Source organism: Haemorhous mexicanus, chromosome 1 (assembly GCF_027477595.1).
Source record: "Haemorhous mexicanus isolate bHaeMex1 chromosome 1, bHaeMex1.pri, whole genome shotgun sequence".
Classification (NCBI taxonomy): domain Eukaryota; kingdom Metazoa; phylum Chordata; class Aves; order Passeriformes; family Fringillidae; genus Haemorhous; species Haemorhous mexicanus.
In genome coordinates this window covers 2,692,022-2,710,108 of record NC_082341.1, presented here as the reverse complement: position 1 = coordinate 2,710,108, position 18,087 = coordinate 2,692,022, and the positions used below count along the sequence as shown (strand labels likewise).

At 47.7% G+C, this 18,087-nt stretch overlaps 3 protein-coding genes across 11 annotated transcripts in view; 2 read left to right on the top strand and 1 right to left on the bottom strand.

Moving 5' to 3' along the window:
• The first annotated feature begins 1,390 nt into the window (after positions 1 to 1,390).
• Positions 1,391 to 6,217, top strand: ACKR2 (atypical chemokine receptor 2). 2 transcript variants are annotated; one of them, XM_059838354.1, is made up of 4 exons: positions 1,444 to 1,527; positions 2,106 to 2,163; positions 2,717 to 2,837; positions 3,825 to 6,217. In XM_059838354.1, exons 3-4 carry the CDS (start codon positions 2,831 to 2,833, stop codon positions 4,940 to 4,942), a joined length of 1,125 nt encoding a protein of 374 aa, XP_059694337.1. In that variant the 5' UTR covers positions 1,444 to 1,527; positions 2,106 to 2,163; positions 2,717 to 2,830; the 3' UTR covers positions 4,943 to 6,217. The 2 variants fall into 2 exon arrangements, with proteins under 2 accessions (XP_059694327.1, XP_059694337.1); XM_059838344.1 differs by lacking the exon at positions 2,717 to 2,837 and having other exon boundaries at positions 1,391 to 1,527.
• A 151-nt stretch (positions 6,218 to 6,368) lies between these two features.
• LOC132323290 (7-alpha-hydroxycholest-4-en-3-one 12-alpha-hydroxylase) lies at positions 6,369 to 8,899 on the top strand. Its single transcript, XM_059838332.1, has one exon. The coding sequence runs from the start codon at positions 7,256 to 7,258 to the stop codon at positions 8,783 to 8,785; it is 1,530 nt and encodes a 509-aa protein (XP_059694315.1). The 5' UTR covers positions 6,369 to 7,255; the 3' UTR covers positions 8,786 to 8,899.
• A 1,593-nt stretch (positions 8,900 to 10,492) lies between these two features.
• OBSCN (obscurin, cytoskeletal calmodulin and titin-interacting RhoGEF) overlaps positions 10,493 to 18,087 on the bottom strand; it is a 186,256-nt gene continuing 178,661 nt past the window's right edge. For all 8 annotated transcript variants that reach the window (XM_059838258.1, XM_059838268.1, XM_059838276.1 and 5 more), the window contains 7 exons: positions 17,381 to 17,551; positions 15,932 to 16,052; positions 14,849 to 15,088; positions 13,505 to 13,728; positions 12,978 to 13,053; positions 12,257 to 12,406; positions 10,493 to 11,898 (listed from right to left, as the gene is read on the bottom strand). In XM_059838258.1, coding sequence (XP_059694241.1) covers positions 11,721 to 11,898; positions 12,257 to 12,406; positions 12,978 to 13,053; positions 13,505 to 13,728; positions 14,849 to 15,088; positions 15,932 to 16,052; positions 17,381 to 17,551 — 1,160 coding nt within the window. In that variant the 3' untranslated portion in view covers positions 10,493 to 11,720. The remainder of the gene's footprint in view (positions 11,899 to 12,256; positions 12,407 to 12,977; positions 13,054 to 13,504; positions 13,729 to 14,848; positions 15,089 to 15,931; positions 16,053 to 17,380; positions 17,552 to 18,087) is intronic.

Sequence of the window (18,087 nt, the reverse complement as noted above, 5' to 3'; positions counted from 1 at the left end):
ATGGAATGGTTTGGGTTGGAAGGGACCTTAAAGTTCACCATGTTCCACCCCCTACCATGGGCAGGGACACCTTCCACCAGATCAGGTTGCTCCAAGCCCCATCCAACTTGGAACACTTCCAGGAATGGCACAGCCACAGCTTCTCTGGCTTCCCCTCAGCCTGATTTTCTTGCTGCTGAGTTATGTCATTGACTGTGTTTTCCCATATTTCAGCTTTCAAGCAGACCTCGTTTTACCTCCACTCTCTGCCAGGATTTTGATGCCCAAAGACAGCCTAGAAATTGCTCCTGACTTAAACCATATTCTGGAAGAGAAAGAAGACTCCACTGGGATCCCAAAGATGCTTAAAACCTTCTCCTAAATCTGAGAACAGCTTGTCAGAGAAAAACAGCAAAGATAAATCCTTTTGTCCCTAAGCCCAGTGCTCCTGTGTGCTGTTTGTACCCCCCCATCTCCGAGCTGGGGGAAGGCAGAGCTGCTGCTCCTGCAGGGTCACTCTGCTACCGACATGTGGCATTTTGGGCAGCACAAAATAAAGTGGCTCAGACAAGCCTGCATCTCTCTAAATGTGCTGCCCATTACCCCTAATCTGGTTACTTTAATTGCCAAAGCCATTAGGGCCCCACAGTCTGAAAGGAAACAAAAAATCGATGCAATTACCAGCCCTGAAATTGAGTTAAAATCTTGTAATAAATTACAGTGAAGGCCACTTTCTCCAGTGACTCTCAGAGGCATATTTAATTCTCTGCTTCAGGGCAGAAACTCAATTAAAAACAAAAACTTATTTCATTTTAATTGCTGGCCTAATGAAACCTCTGTCACCTGCAGCTTCCTTGCATGTGTGTCCAGTGTCTCAGCTCTATGAGTGGCTTCTTGCTCTCTGCTAATGTGTGTGTTGCACACATATTATAGTAATAGATATTTATTAGAGGGTATATTTTAAGTGCTGCAGCAGCTGATGGTGGCAAACATGGAAATTGGTAAAAATAATAGATTTCTCTCTGTGAATCCCTGTGGATGTGGAGCTGTGGCCATCTGCTCCTCTGCTCTCCTGTTTTTACCAGGCTGGTTTGGGGTGAATAAAATGCACTGGGATTGGCACAGCCAGGGTGTTCCCATGGCCCTGTTTGTTGGTGAGATGAGGAAACAAGCAGGAGTGTGACACTTCACCCATGCTGATGCCCCAAAACTCCTCCAATAAACCACTTCATCAGAAGTGCCTTTGGCAGGGGCCATTTCTGGTCTGCCAGGGATGAGGATCTTGCAGCATCAAATTTCCTGGAAAACACAAGGATTTTTTACAGCAGGGGCTCAGCCCTGAGAGCTGCTGCACATGTTGTGCTCAAACACAGGGTGGAGATCATTCTTCCAGAGCTGCCAGAGAATGATAAAAAGCAGGAAAACAAACAAAACCAGGGAGGGTATGCTGAGCTCACATTTCCTGACTGTCCTCTTGCACAAACAAAAGAAGTTCCTAAAAGCCTGGTTGAAGCCTCTGTCAGGATGGAAAGAGGAGAAGAAGCTCCTGTAAGTGCCTTTTCTGCTTCTTGCTTGTAGATAAGGCCACACAAGAAACCTGGCAAGGCTCTCTTGTGTTTTTGAGGGGTAGCCAGCTTGGGGCTGGGATTAATTCCTGAGCTCAGCCCTCCCTTCCACTCTGAGGTACAGGTTGGGGATGTGGATGCCAGTGCTGGGCTGATGTGGAGGGAAAAGGATGTGGCAGAGGGAGAAAAGGCATCTCAGTGGGCTGGAAGAGACCTCAAATGAAATTTCAGGAATGGTTTGTCCTGGTGTGGGCAGAGGGGGTGTGAGGGGGAAGGTGTTTATGAGTCTTGGGTGTTGCTGTGATCAGCAGGGTATGCAGCTTTGGTTTCCCTTCAAAGGCCTGCAGTCACAGCTGATGGTGAATTTCCTCCAAAATATGACACAGAAAAGAAATTTTTAAATGCTCATTCCCAGACAAGTCTTTTTGTGGCACTTTACCATGGCAGATCCCTGCGTTCCCACTGCTCTGTCTGAAGTACTCTGCAGCACTTGCCAAAGAACTGTGAGACGGCTCAAAAACATTTCAGTCCAGCTCAAACCCATTTTTCTTTTCTTTTCAGCTGCCTGGAACTGCCTGGAATGGGTATTTCAGCAATTTCAGTCATGGGACCATAGCAAGTATGTCCAGAGATTCACCCCTTACGGCTGCACACCCACTCTGAGCTCTGGGAGGGAGGGGCATCCCTTTCCCTGGGTGTTTGTGGGGAGGGAGCCATCCCTAAACCCAGCAGATGTCTGCAGGGACAAACAGATCCTTGAGGAGAGACTGGTGCTATGCAGCCAGCAGTTTGGGATTGCTGGAAAATGAGTCCTAGGTAAAAGATGGGTAGCTTTGGCCGTGGCTGAAAAAATGTCTGCTTTAGAGGTAGAGGGGTGTTTACAGAATTTTTTGCAAAACTTTTTTTTGTTTTGCTGCCAAAAGATTAACCTCTATTATTAGTCTCCTCATTAACCTTCAAAGTGCCAACAGCACCGGGCAAATCCCATCTCCTGCTGTGTGAAATGGGCTCCTCAGTGGCAGCTTTTTTTCTTGAAAATCAGATCCCAAAAATGGGAGGCTCCCAATCACTCACCATTTCCATAAATCTGGGCTGCAGCCATCTAAACAGTGACGCCCACAGTTCCAGGGAGTGACCACTGCTGTGATTGTCTCATGCCTTGTCTCATGCAGAAGTGATTCCAGCAATGTTCTTCCAGCTGAATCTCTCCCTGTCACCATAATTCAGGACTGGATTCTGGTGCCTACATGCCCTTACCTTGGATGAGTCTTTGAACAGCCTGGATAATGCAAGGTATCCCTGCCCAGGGCAGGAGGGTTGGAACAAGATGTTCTTCAAGGTCCCTTCCAACCCAAACAACTCTAGGATCCAATGAATTCTATATTTTCCACTTACTAATGCCTTTTACCAGAATCCATGTCTTGTTGTCCTAGAGTTGGCATGGAGAGGGGTCTTTGTCCTCCAGGAGCAGGGAGATGTTCAGCATTTCCCCTCTGGGAACAGCCCCACTGACATAAAGGTGCTGGTGGCAGGTTCTCCTTTACCAGGAATTGAGATGTTGCTTTCTCAGTAGTGACCCAGGTGAATATAAGCAGCTCACAGTGAGCTGTGGTGGTGGATTTCCTGTAATTTAGAGCAGAAACTTCACTAAAAGCTTGTGGTGGTGCCAAGAGGAAGTAGTGACTTACGTCAGAGGAAACCATGCTCATTCATTTTTGTGTCTGAGTAAGGAAAGCAGAATTAATTTTAGGTTTTGGTTTTGGTTTTTTAAAATATGTACATATAAACAGCTGTCCCCATACTTAGGCAAAGGCCACATTGTTCAGGACACAAAATACTCACCAGACAGTGGCAGAAATTTAAACCCATGAAATTCCAGTACCTGCATGGAGCCTACAAGAAAGATGAAGAGGGGCTTTTTACAGGAGTATGGAGTGACAGGACAAGGGGGAATGGCTTCCAACTGAAAGAGCGTGGGTTTGGACCAGATATTAGGAGGAAGTTCTTTGCTGTGAGGCCATGGCAAAGGTTGCCCAGAGAAGCTGTGGCTGCCCATGGATCCTTGGAAGTGTCCAAGGCCAGCTTGGACAGAGCTTGGGGCAGCCTGAGATAGTGGAAGCTGTCCCTGCCATGGCAGGAGTTGGAATGAGATGATCTTGAAGGTCCCTTCCAGCCCAAACCATTCTGTGATTCTGTGAGCTAAAGAAAAGCCCTCTGTAATATGCTGTGTGCTTCCTGTGTGAATTGGACCAACACTTTGATCCTTTTCCTTGCTCCTAGGCAGCCACTGGTCGAACACAACCTCAGGAGTGACAGCAAGAACCACAGACACGTGGCTGGATGCTACCAACTCGAGTGAGTACCCGTATGAGTACCTGGATGAGGAGGATTATGGGCTCTATGGCCTGTGCACCAAAGAGGAGGTGCTGTCCTTCAGCAGGGTGTTCTTGCCATCATTTTACACCGTGATCTTCCTGGTTGGAATGGCTGGGAATGCTCTCCTGTTTACTGTCCTCCTCATGTACATCAAGAAGAAAAAGAAGATGACTGAGCTGTATCTGCTGAACCTGGTGGTTTCAGACTTCTTCCTGCTACTGACCCTTCCTTTCTGGGCTCTGTACATTTCTCAGTGGGTCACCTGGGACATCTTGTGCCCATTCTTGAATGCCATGTACACTCTGAACTTCTACAGTGGCATTTTCTTTGTGAGCTGCATGAGCCTGGACATGTACCTGCAGATAGTTCATGCTTGGTCTCCTCACAGCTCCACGGAGTGGAGGAATTCCATCCGCGTCTTGCTGGTGATGTGGATCCTTTCCATAGCTCTCTCCATTCCTGATGGCCTCTTCACCAGCACAAGGCAAATTCACAACAAAACCATCATATGCACCCAGGATTATGGCCAGCAACACTTATTTTGGAAAGTTGTCTTTCGGGTGATTCAAAATACCCTGGGATTCCTTTTCCCCTTCCTCTTCATGACCTTCTGCTACTCCCGCATTGCCTGTGTGCTCAGCACCTCCCAGATACCTGGCTCCAGGAGAGCTCTCTGCTTAGTCCTTGCTCTGGTGGGGGTTTTCTTTGTGCTGTGGTGTCCTTACAACGTTGTGCTCATCCTCCACTCCCTGCAAGATGTCGGTGTGATCAGGAGCTGTGAAAGCAGCAGGAAACTGGACTATGCCCTGCAGATCACGGAGAGCTTGTCCTTTGTCCACTGTTGTCTCAACCCCTTGCTCTATGCTTTTGTGAAGAAACGGTTCAGGGCATATTTGTGGAAGATCCCTCAGGCCATTTTCAGGAGAGGCGCTTTCTTTTCCATCCAGGACTCCCAGACGAGCCCATCTTGCAGCAGATATGCAGCTGAGATAGAAATGTTGAGCATCACGAATGCCTTATAAATATTTACATTAATTACATTATTGACATTATGTGTGAGCCCTCTGTCCTGCCTGTGATGGAGTTGGTGTGAGCCCACAGCTCTGTGTAACCAGATAGTTCATCCTAGCAACAGCCTTGAGATGAGGACTTTCCATACTGGGATTGGAAAAGTACATGTGGGATCTGTTTCTGTTGCAAGTGGAATTATTACGAAATAATTGTCCAGGATTTACACTAGTGGAAGAAACCCAGTTCCCATCTGGAGTATGTGAGGCAGTAGCAAATAAAGGATCAGATTTCTCAATGTTGTGCCTTAAAAAATGCAAACTAAAACTTGAGGAGAGATTCTCCTCCTCCCTGGCGTGGGCTTTCCATGGATGGAATTCCATGCTCATCCATAAGGCCAGAAAGACTGCCAAGGCCTGGCTTTGCTTCTCCTGGCTCTTACCATCTGCCAGATGATTTAACCAGGATAATCTTGTTTTCTACCAGGAGATAAACAGGAAGGACTGGACACCTTTAAGCTGAGTTGTTCTCTGTCACAATGAGCTGTGCCACATGGACCTGCTGAGCAGGGAACTGTGGCTCTCCAAGGGGCAGAGCCTTGGTTAGAGATCAGTTCAATCATCAGCTGATTTGGGACAGTTTGAGCAGAACAAAGTCCAGACCAGTAACAATCAGTGAGAAAGAGATAAAAAGGGGCTCAGCAGAACAGTGGTGGAGGTATTTTCCTTCCAAGATCTGGTCTGACAAGGTGAAAGATCCATGGGTACCACCAGTAACATCAATATTGGCTTTGAAATACAAAAGAGTGAGAGCATGGCCTGCACAGAAGAGCACAGAGCGCTGATGGTCGATCCTTGTTACCCAGTGCAGCTTTGAAGTTCAAGGTTCTGAGTCTGCTGATTTTATTTAAAGGCATTATTTACCCCAAATGCTCCTGAACCTTAAATGGTCCCTTTCCACCCTGAAAACCTATTAAGTCTGAAAGTTGCCTAGAGTTGTAAAAATAAAATTATTAATTTAAGAGCACTCATCACATTAATTTTATTACTACATAAGGTTACAGGACTGAGAAGGGCTTTGAGTTGATCACTGCTGTTATTTTTCTTTCCAACATTGCTACAGTGTTTTTCCAAAATGGTAAGGTTGGGAGCTTTCCTTTCTTTAAAAAAACAAAGCCAGAATAAATATTTAGCTGATGCTATGATGTGGCCTTCACTCGTCCGGTCAGGTCACTAGAGGGAACGTGGAAAGGGACAGAAGGGACAGCAGCTGGGAAGCTGAAGATGAAAGATTGTGAAAAAGATGAAGATTGTGATCCCAGACAGAGGAAGGCTCTTGGGACTGTGGAAAACTTCTGATGGATGCTCTAGGGAAGAGCAAAAGTGGGGAATAGAGAAGAATTAATGTCACACACCATCCTGTATGAGAAGAGGTCCAAACACCAGTGGCTGGGACAGGCTGTGGTGGCAGTCTGGGTAGATCAGAGTGGCACCACCCAGAGGAGCAATGCCAGGGGACAAGGGGTCCCTGACATTGTCCCCAGACCCCATCTGGAGAGAGGTAACAGGGGACTTTGAGAAGCAGAAGGAGAAGTGGGTAAAGCAGAAGTGCTGTGGTCCCTATGGGCACTGCTTCCCAGCCAGGGGCTGGATGGAGCATCTGGAAACTCTGGACTCCTCTGGTGCCAAGCAAATGCAGTGGCTCAAGCTCTCCTCACTCGTGGGGCAGCTCAGCTGCTTTGCTTTGCACTCAGAGCAGTAGCACTTGCACTGTTCATTGGAAAATCACTCCTGGGACAACATGTGCTGTGGAGAACACCAAAATGTCAGAGACTTTTCCTTCTCTTGGCTTTTGAGACCAAATCAGCTCAGCTGAGACCCCCTTCCCTCAGTCCTCAATGAGAAAAGTGCTCATTTCCAGTAGCATTTCCAACATCCACTCTTGGTTTCATTTTCTTCAGTGGGTCTCCATAGCCTGGTCTTAAAGGCAAAAATCACAGAGTGGGATTCTCTGAACATTTTCCTTATAAAATCTGGGCTCTGTGCAGCCTAGAGAAGGGAATTTGCCTCATGCCAAAACCCATCCCCCTAATACAGCATGGATACTCCAACAGGATTCCAACATACCTTCCACCTTAAAAATCTCTGTTCATCCAGTGACGAGTTCACCTCGGAGCAGAGCACTCTGCAGGGGCAAGGCAAACACAGCCAATGAGGACAGAGGCTGTCAGCTCTGCCTCTGTCTGTCAGCTGCTGGGTGGGGATAAAATGCACATTCCTGCCCCAACCTGCTTCTAGTCCCAGCTCCTGGATGGACACAGAGCTCTCATGGTGCTCTGGGTGGTTCTCCTCTGTACCTTGGTGTCATCACTGCTCGGTGGGCTCTATGTCCTGGGTGTGTTTCGGAGACAGAGACCCAATGAGCCACCCCTGGACAAAGGTACCATTCCCTGGCTGGGCCATCTGCTGGAATTCAGAAAGGACAGCTCAGAGTTTCTCAAAAGGATGCAAAGCAAACACGGGGATGTTTTCACAGTGCTGATCGGTGGCTATTACTTCACCTTTGTGATGGATCCCTTCTCCTTTGGCACCATCGTGAAGGAATCGCGATCCAAGCTGGACTTTAGGACTAGTGCAACTCAGCTGGTCGTGCAGGCTTTTGGCTTCAAGCCCACCGAAGCCACTCATAACATAGTTCATACATCAAGCACAAAGCACCTGATGGGAGATGGCCTCACTGTCCTCACACAAGCCACCATGGAGAGCTTTCGGAAGCTGCTGCTTTTCAACCTGAGCTCAGGAGAGAAGAGAGAGTGGCAGGAGGAAAACCTCTTCCACTACTGCTACAACATCGTCTTCAGAGCTGGCTATCTGGCTCTGTATGGCACTGAGCCACCCCAAGGGGCAGGGAGCCAGGAAAAAGCTGAAGAGCAGGATCGCCTCCACTCCAACCAGCTCTTCCAGGAGTTTCGTAAGTACGACCGCCTCTTCCCTCGCCTGGCCTTTGCTCTGCTGCCTCCCAAGGACAAAAGAGAGGCTGAGCGGCTGAAGAGACACTTCTGGAACATGCTGTCTGTGAAGAAGGTCTGGCAGAAGGACAATATCAGTGGCTGGATAAGTGATCAAGAGAAACTTCTGGCAGAAAACGGTGTCCCCGAGTACATGAGGGAGCGTTTCATGTTCATGCTCCTCTGGGCATCCCAAGGCAACACAGGCCCGACTGCCTTCTGGCTCCTCTTGTATCTGCTGAAGCACCCAGAGGCTCTGAAGGCTGTGAGAGATGAGGTGGATAAAGTCTTGAGGGAGAGTGGGCAAGAAGTAAAGGCAGGGAGCCCCACAGTTACTGTCACTAGGGACATGCTGAACCAGACTCCTCTGCTGGACAGTGCTCTGGAGGAGACCCTGAGGCTGGTGGCAGCCCCAGTGCTGGTCAGAGCTGTCCTCGAGGACATCTCCCTGAGGACAAGCAGTGGGACAGAGTTCACCCTCCGCAGGGGGGACAGGGTGGCTCTGTTCCCACACATCTCCGTGCAGATGAACCCAGAAATCCACGAGGAGCCTCACAAATTTAAGTACGACCGTTTTGTAAACCCAGACAGCACCAGGAAAGATTTCTACAGAAATGGGAAGAAGCTGAAATTTGTCAGCATGCCTTGGGGGGCAGGAGTTTCCACCTGTCCCGGGCGCTTCTTTGCTTCTGCTGAAATGAAACTGTTTGTGTTCTTGATGCTGAGTCACTTTGACCTGGAGCTGGTCGATGAGGAGGAGGAGATCCCAGCCATAGACATCAGCCGCTGGGGATTCGGGACCATGCAGCCTGTCCGCGACGTTCGGTTCAGACACCGGCCGCGCTTCTAACCTGGGGAGGTCTGGGGTGCTGTTTGTCCTGGTGTCACCTATGGGACAAATTGTCTGATCTCGTGGTTATCAGATCCATGCAGTGGCAACACTGATATGATCTTGTTTGCTCAATGTTTGTCATGGCTTTTGTTGTTACCTCCTCCTCCTCGTGTGCTGCTGTGTGTGTTGTGTTGGTTATGGGATAGAGGGTAATCTGCACAGAGAGACAAAATGTGCCCTGCCAGGCTACTCCCAGCCCCATCCCGGGGGCCATCAGCCCATTGAAAGCCAGGAGGAGCACAGGGTGGGATTGGCAGGTGAGAATTCAAATTCAGGGCTTCCAAGGAATGAGGGTTTTGCCCAGGTTGCTCCCAGGGCTGCCCCAGCAGAACATCAGCCCCATGGTCCCAGCATGACTCCCATGGAGATGTGTCATCAGGAACAGCTCTCTGGATCACCACCTGGGATAAGGGGGATTGTGTCAAGGCAGGGGAGGTGCCTATGCTGTGTAGGGGAAGAGCATTTTGGGAATGCACAGGAATTTAAATAATAATGTGCTTGAGGGAGGAAGCAAAGGGGGATAAAGGAAGGATTTAGGTGATTTAGGGAGGAAAATTGAGATGTAGGGGGATGAAAAGGGCTGGTTGGGTGCAAATAGGTGACTGACTGGTCCCTAGACTTGTCTGGGCACACCCTGCACCTGTTAATTTATTTTCCACATGAAGTATCATTGGCAGGATGGCATCAGCTTGTGTTGAACCCCTGAAAGGTCAGAGAGCAGCAAATATCCTCTCCAGGGCTGTAAGAATTTCCTTGGGGAAATTTTGTCTTGTTTATGGTTCCCTTCTTGTATCTGATGAGGCCTCCAAAGAGAGCAACCTCAATCCCTCATGGGCTACAGCCACTGTGACCTTATAGTCCTCAAACATATTTTTTATCTGCTGAATCAGTGCAGGATAAAACTTTGCTTTACAAGCTCTGCTTTGCTTTATCACCCTTCAACAATTAGGACTCTCACCACTTGCTTACAGAAGTTAAACCCAAGCCTCTCCTGTGTGGAGAACAGTGGATTGATTTTAATGCTGACACTAACCTTGAACTTTGGAGATTATTTGGGGTTGAGGAATGAAACTCAATCATTTTCACATGTGTCCAAACATCAGATCCAGATTCTGCTTTGTCCTGGAAAGGGCAGGATGATGTTGTAACTGCATATTAATGGCAAACTATCCCAGCCTGCCAGACTGGTCATTAGCCCTGACCTCATGGTGGTGGTGGAAATTCAGGCAGAAACTATCAAGCAGTTGTGGCAGGACCAAGGAAAAAAACTACCTGTAAGGCTTGACTGAGACAGCTGATATTTCCATTAACAATTCCAGCACCTTTTCACTCCTTCCATGCTCCAGCTACAGCTCTCACCTATTTTTTTGTCATCCATCTGAAGCCCTTCTCACATTCTGGTCAATGCAAGTTCCAAACCATGCCCAGGAATTCCTTGGGGTAGCTGGGCAGCTCAGAGCCATCATCCCATCCTGACCAGGTGATGTCCTCCTTCCAGGGCTCTAGGAAAAGGATTTTTCATGTGGATGTCCTGCATGGAAGTGGTTCCCAGCTAATAGACAGTGTATACAGGTTATCACAAAGAGCCTGGGTCAGAGTTGAGAGGTGTGTGCTGCACAAATGTGGATTGGGATTGGGGAAGGGATGTAAAAGTAATAACAATGATTCAGCAGAAAAACCTGGTTTATTTGCTCATCAGAATGGTTTACTTAACCAAACAGTGTTGAGTCTATAAAAGAGCTCAGACATGCTCAAATGCATGCAATTGTGAGAAGCAAAAGGGAAAAGTCATATATGGAAGAGCATGAAAGCTCCAAATGAGTTATTCTATGATTATGTTTTTTATGTTTAGATAGGCTTTTCCCTGGCACTGACCTTTCCATCCCAAAGTGCACCAGCAAGAGCAAAGAACCAGCCTGTGCCAACAAAAACCTGACTGGATTTCTGAGAGAAGTTAAATTGGACAGGATGCAGAGTCCTGAAAGGTTTGCTGGGGGGCAGCCCTCATTGCAGTGTCTGTCTTGTGTAACTGTCCTCCCAGAGAACTGAGCACAGAGTCTGGCCCTAAGCCCTTGGGTTTCTCTCCTCTAGCATACTTCAGCATTCCAAATTTTACAATCTATTGAGTTGGTGCCTGCTCTCCACAGCACAGGGAAAGCTCCTCTCCTCTCAGTCACAATTCCTGCTCTGCGTGCTCAGCAAGAGAACGAGTCATGATGCTCCATCTTTCAGGTTTGGAAAAATATGGCTTAAACTTGCTGGGAAGGATCATCCCTGGATAAACAGCCTCACTTTTGGTATTGAACTGTAATGTATTAGGAACTGTTTTCTTGTTTTTACCTTCCTCAAAACACAGCCAGACACAGCTCTGGGAAAGCCTCCTCTTACTGCTGCTCATATGGGGAATTGAGGGATACATCAATCACTGCAGAGAAACTCAAAGGAACACTGAAGTTATGAGTACAAAGCCATGACACAGCCAACACCATCCTTTGCAGAGGAAAGCAGGGTTTCAAGGTCAAGGAGGAACGTGACATTTCAGGATTTTTAAAAATAATTAAAACACAGCCTTTGCCGGGGACTCTGCTGCCACATCTCCAGGTAGATGTGTCCCTGCTCCCCAGGGAAGAGCAGCTCAGCTTCAAAGTGGCAAAGTCTCTTAGTGGTACAAAATCTGCATGTTACAAGGTCATTATTGGGTTTGCTGCCTTCACTGTCCAGTGTCCCACTTCCCCCCACAAGTCACACATACACAGAAACAGCCCGTGGCAGGAAGGACACACAGACAAAACACACTGGGGTGGGGCAGAGAGCAGCTTGGCAGGAGGGTTTGGTAAAACACCCAGTGCAGGAGGGCACAGGGAGGAGAGTCCCATCTGTCACCACATCCATGTCACTGTGCAATCATGAGGCCATACTTGGAGCACAGCAGGCCTCTCTTCTTTTCCCGTTCCATGAGGAAATTCCTCAGTTTGGTGGTGGGGAAGGTGACCAGTGCCTGCTGCCTGTTGTCCAGACCTGTCTCCTGTAGCCAGGGGCTCTGGAGGCACTCGGAGGCTGAGGGCCTTCCCCTAGGACAGACAGAGGTGAGGGGTCAGTCAGGGGTCTGTGCTGCATGGGAAGGCTGTCACAGACATATTTATGAAAAATCCTTTCTCCTGAGAAGCTGAGAGGCCCCAGAAAGGAAATGTAAACAATAATTTCTGCTGCTGTGGAATGCAACAGCTGCATCTTTGATTGGTCTCATTGCTTGTTTTTAATTAATGGCCAATCAGAGTCCAGCTGTCTCGGACTCTCTGGAGAAAAAAATCCTAGCAAAGGATTTTTCAGAAAATATGTCCGTGACAGGAGTCTCCTTGCAAATGGAGGGAAGAGGCAACACCCAGGATGTGCCCCAGCTGTGCTGCTGGGAGGGCAGCAGCCTCTTACCAAGGGTTTGCACACAGAGTGCTCTGGAGGAAGGACACTGCTCCCCCAGAGAGACCCGCGTAGCACCGCGCCAGCTTCAGCTTCCCCTTCCTGGCTGTTCTCAGGAACTCACAGGGTACATCCGAGCTGATGGGGTAGTTGGCACTCAACCTGCCCCAGGAGGAGAGAATTGAAAACATGAAGCTGCCTCCAGCTCTGGGGCTCCCAGCAGGAGGAGGATGTGGAGCTGTTGGAGTGAGTCCAGAGGAGGCCACCGAGGTTAGCAGAGGGATGGGGCACCTCTACTTTGGGGAAAGACTGAGAGTATTGGGATTGTTCATCCTGGAGAAGGCTTCAGGGAGACCTTTTTCCAGTGCCTAAAGGGGCTCCAAGAGAGCTTTCAAGATGGACTTTGGATAAGGGCCTGTAGTGGCAGGACAAGGATGAACAGTGTTAAATTAAAAGAGAAGAACTTTATGTTAGATATTGGGAAGAAATTCTTCCCTGTGAGGGCATTGAAGCCCTGGCGCAGGTTGCCCATCCATCCCCTCCATCCCCCAGCTTTCCAAGGCATTGCCAAAGGAGGGGTACAGCTGAGATTTAACTCTCTGAAACTGTGATTTTAAAGCCACTCACAGGGTGGGGAACAATCAGCTGACTCACATGATGAAGGCTGTGATTTAAAATCTGAAACTGTGATTTTAAAGCCAGTAACAGCACAGGGAGCAATCAACTGACTCACATGATGAAGGCTGTGATTCCAACAGACCAAATATCAGTCTGGGGAAGGGCTCCTTGCTCTGTCAGCAGTTCTGGAGCTGGAAAAGTAAACTTGTGTGAGACAAGCTCCTCTCCAACACACTGAGAGCAGCACAAAGGCAGTAGATACTTTTATGCTTTGCTGCCTTCCCAAGAGGGAAGAAGAGGCAGCTCCCAGGAGAGAGAGCTGGTTGAGGAGCTTCCACATGGATGTTGATTGCAGTGAAACCATGAGAACCTCTGGGCAGATGGCAGCAATGCTTTATCCCTGGATAAATGGACACATGGATGCCAGCCAGGGTGGCATTGCTGTGAGCTCTGTCCCCTGTGGTCGGCAGTGGGACAGCTGTCACCACTCACTGCTCCCACAGACTCACACTGGCACTGGACAGCAGCACCTGGAAGGCTTTTCTTGGTGAAACCACCTGCTGCCTTGACCAATGTTTGTGTCTTTCTGTTTATCACAGATTACAGATAAGCCCCAGGTCGCTGTGACTGAGCTCTACTCACCCATGGTCTCCACATAGTCCGAGCATTTGTCCATGGTAATAAATTTGTCTGGTGTGTAGAACTGTGCATTGCCAAAATCCAGGAGTTTCAGCAGGTTGGGCTCAGTGATGATCATGTTCTCAGACCTGAGGTCCAGGTGCAGGATGTTGTGGGCATGGAGGTACTCGGTGGCACTAAGGATCTGCCACAGGTAGTCTCGGACCTCCACCTCTGAGTATGATGTCCTGGTGAGAGAAGGGGGGTAGAAAACACAGGTGTCCTGTCTGCATGCCCAAAAATGCCTTTCTACACCCACTGTCACCCTCCCCTGGGTGTCTGATCCCATCAGACCCTTGAGAGTCAAGAAGAAACAACTCTAGTTTAGCAAATCTCTCTGTGTGGAGAGGCTGGTCCATCCTGTGAGTCAGGTTTACAGATGCAACAACAGGATGTTGTAGAGCTGAAAGAGAGAAAGCAAATTTGATGCCCAAAATTCCCTCTTTTTTAATCACAGGATTTCAGCAGATCCATTTTGTGCCACTGTGAGAAACAACAAATCTTCCTGACCATCAGTAACCTCCATGTCATGGTGTTGGAGTCAACAGGTGTTGGTGTAAGGAAACCCTTCATGTATCACATTATGGGAGACAGTGATGCCTCAGGATTTAACTTTTATATTTTTCAGATTCTCTGCTGCTTTAGGGTGTAGTTCTGAGCTTCACATCAGGGCATGCTGAGCTCTGTGCACAGAGCAGGGAGACAAAACAATTCCTGCTCCAGCTGGGCACCAAGGACAAATGAGCCAAATCTCAGCCCAGGAGCACAAACCCCGTGGGCTGGAGAGAGAAAAACAAGCAGGGTGGGAGTGCCTGGGCTAAAGCTGGGCTGGGACAATGAACTGCAAGGTGCCAATGGAGCAGAGCTGATCCCAGGGAGAGACCCCGGGAGCGCTCGTGCATTTTGGGACCATTTTGGGTCATCTTGGGTGCAGCCCTGGCTGGGCTCTGGTGCTGCCCAAGGTGGATCCATGGAGGAGATCCTTGGAATAAATCCCTGCTTTATTCTTTAGCTCTGCCCAGCCTCTGCTCTAGGGCAGCCTGCACAAGGCACCAATAGAGTTTCATATCAACCACTGTAAACTTTCAGCATCTCAGCTGGATTGCCCTGAGTTGTCCCTCTCTAGGGAACTCAAGGAATTTTTTTATCTCACAAGAAGATGCGGAACAAACACTTTACAAATCCTGTGTGCAATGTCAGCACAGTGGAGGAGATGGAGAGGGATGATCCAGTTTGTCAGGAGAAAGCAGCAGGTATCTTCCTCCCAACAGCAGCCCTGCCTGGAAAGCTCTTCCCTCGTGTTCTTACCGTAACGCCAGCGAGTGGAGCAGCTCTGGCCCCACACACATCTCCTGGATCAGCACCAGGTGCCGGGGGCTGACGTAGGCACCCTTCAGCTGGGCTATGTTGGTGTGGTGGAGCTTCCTCAGCACCTGGTACTCCAGCAGCACAGCCTGCTTGTCCTCTTGCCAGTAAGGGATGATTTTAGCGGCCAAAGTCTTGCCGCTCACCTTCTCCCGGCACTGCCGGACGATGCTGAATCGGCCCCTGGTGCAAAGGAACACAAAGGCACGTTTAGCTTCTCTCCTGTTCTTTAAAACCTCCAGGATCCCGTGCCGTGGTTTTCATCTGTGCCTGGTGGGGAGTTATTGCATCTACTGTCACAGTTTGCACATCCTCCTGTGTCTTTAAACTGTACAGTCACTTTAAATTACAGGAGTGAGAGCTTAACTCCTTTGGAGAGAGAGGAGAGAGCAAGAGAACTACCCCTGTTGGCAACAGAAAGTTGTCAGTGTCTACTAGGCAGAGAAAGTTGAATCCCAGCACCCTGACTGCAGTGGTGTCTGCAAAGGTTGATGCAGCAAGAACAAGAAACTTAGTTAGCCCTGGGCTTATTTAATGATAAATCAAGTGGCTGCCCCCCTGCCCAGCACATCTGTTGTGACAGGACAAGGGGGGATGGTATTAAACTGAAAGAGTGTTGATTTAGACCAGATATGAGGAAGAAGTTTTTTTTTACAGTAAGGGTGGTAAAACAACCTGGCCTTGAGTATTTCCCAGGGATGGCGCAGCCACAGTTTCTCTGGACAGCCTGTGCCAGGACCTCCCCACCCTCACAGGGAACAATTTTCTCCTAATATCTAATCTAAATCAACTCTCTTTCACTTTGAAGCCATCCCCTTGTCCTGTCCCTAAATCCTTATGGAAAGTCCCTCTCCATCTTTCTTGTAGGCTCCCTTCAGGTACTGGAAGGTGCAATTAGGTCACCCTGAAGTTTCTCTTCTCCAGGCTGAACAACCCCGATTTTCTCAGCCTTTCTTTGTAGGAGAGCTGCTCCATCACATGTGGGATTTCCTTCTGGGTCATTAAGAACTCAGTTTGGTTCTCTACCTTTTGATCTCAGTTTGGAAGGCGTAGGTCTGGTAGGTTGGGAAGGGCTCAGGAGGTGAGATCACTTCACTCTCTTCTTCAGGGGCAGCTGATGGGAACTCCTGCGTGGCAGCACGAGGCTCTGCAGGGAGAAGGGGACAGGCTTTACATGGGAAAGCAGCTCTGTGTGGAAACTGGAGCCTCTCTGAGTCTCCCCTGCTATCTGTGAACAACAACAAGCAGAACTTTCTCCAGGGGACTCTGTGTCCCAGCTGTGGTACCCACTCCTACTGGAATGCAGCAGAATCTGCTCTGTCCACCCCAAAATTCCCTGATATGACCACTGCAGACAGAATGAGATGGATTCTGTGTTGTGTGCTATGGTATCAAACCTCTTAGCCACTGTTTCTTATTTTCTCACACAGTAAATCCTCAGGATATGGTAAAAACTGTCAAGATATTAGAAACTCTAGTTAGAAATTAGAAGCAATTAGAAAAATTGTGGTTGGACATTTCAGAGCAGCAGCTGGAACTCGTTGCTCTGGTTCTGGTGTGTGGTTGTGTCCAAGCACTCCCTGAAATACTAAAGCATCCCTTTAAAGCATCTGGTTGGAAAAGCTGAGATATGATAAGAAATCCTGAGAAAAAGGAAAGCAGAGGACTTGGGGTGAGTTAAAAATATCTCTGTGAACCGATTTTTACAGAGCAACCCTCTCCATTGGGAGGAAATTCCAGCTAGACCATCCTTCTGTTTCTTTACAGAAGGGACATTTCCCTTGCCATGAGGATATGCTTGCTGTGGGGCCTCTTGATTTTAAAAACATGTGTGCACTACAAAGTAGTCAAGCAGGTGGCAAAAATAGTAAATCAAGATTTCAATACTTCAGAGACAAAACACAGCCGGAAAATTCACCACAGAAGGACAGTAATTCCCAATGGAAAATTCTAGAAAAGTTAACTACTGAATTTAGGACTTAGTCTGTAATATAAGCAAGTCCAGAGTTTTCACCAGTGCAGGATCTGTATCAGTAGATAAATGCCTTCAGTAAAACATTTTTTGTACAAGACCCATTTCCTCATAATCTCAAATCAAAACTGTGTCTTCAACAGGTAATCTACAGCTCCCAGGTTGTTATTTTATTATTAAATTTGTTACACATTATTTTAATAAATAATAAACATTTGCTTTTATATTCTTTCATATTAAATTTTATGTAGTTACACATTGTTTATATTTACACTGTTGTTATCTTATTGAGGTTTTTAATATGTTTATACTTATTCCCCTGTGTCCAGAACTAGAAAATAATTAGAAAATAATTTAATTTTAGATGCAAAAGCCCTGAATAATCCTGAGCCAAGTGGAGTTGGCCTTGATTCACTTGCTCTCGGCTTCTGGGTCAACAGCTAAAAAGATGCAGCAGGTTTGATGCAGGAAAATCCCAGAGTTTTCTTGGTGTTTGGTCTTACCCATCTGATCCTTGCCAGTGACTGTCACTTTGGCAGAGGGCTGGCTGTAGGGGCCCATCCCTGCCTTGCTGCTGCAGGCTGTCCTGAAGCTGTAGGTGAAGCCCTGGGGGAGATTTCTGGCATAGTAGCAGCAGTCAGTGATGTCAGAAGCAAGAGTTGTCCACTCCCCATCTGAACCAAGAGCAGAGAGAAAAGAAATCAGGATTCATTTTAAGGTGGTCACAATGGCTTGGAGATTTTTTGAGATTTGGGGTTTTGGTTTGTTTTTTTTTTTTTTTTTTTTTTTTTTTTTTTTTTTTTGTGTTGTTTGTTTTTTTTCTGTTTCTCTTCTTTTTTCACCAGCTTGATTTATGTGCTGGGAATGTGGAGAAACCAACTTACCATGGCCAACTTTGGGGCTCTACCTGTGTCATTCTTCTCTAAAATCAGCTGGTTTGTATCTGATTCTAAATTGTGCCAATATTGTTCCAGAGGAGTGGTGACATTTTCCTGTGTTTTTTCTCTTCATTGAATTTATGCCACCAAACTCTACTGGAAATATACATCAAGAACTCCAAACAAAAGATAAATCACTATTTTTTTTTTCCTGTTGGCCCTGTCTTGAATCCAGCTGAGACCATGATGTGCAGGATTCCTGGACAGAACCATCCACTAACACCATCCCAGAAAACCCAGTGTTTGAAACATGGGGATTTTACTCAGCTTTT

Coding starts and splice junctions, on each gene's coding strand:
- ACKR2 (XM_059838344.1), top strand. CDS start 1,504: ATGGAAAGAGGAGAAGAAGCTCCT. Junction 1,528..2,105: donor AAAGAGGAGAAGAAGCTCCT/GTAAGTGCCTTT, acceptor TTTTCTTTTCAG/CTGCCTGGAACTGCCTGGAA. Junction 2,164..3,824: donor CAGTCATGGGACCATAGCAA/GTATGTCCAGAG, acceptor CCTTGCTCCTAG/GCAGCCACTGGTCGAACACA.
- LOC132323290 (XM_059838332.1), top strand. CDS start 7,256: ATGGTGCTCTGGGTGGTTCTCCTCTGTACCTTGGTGTCATCACTGCTC.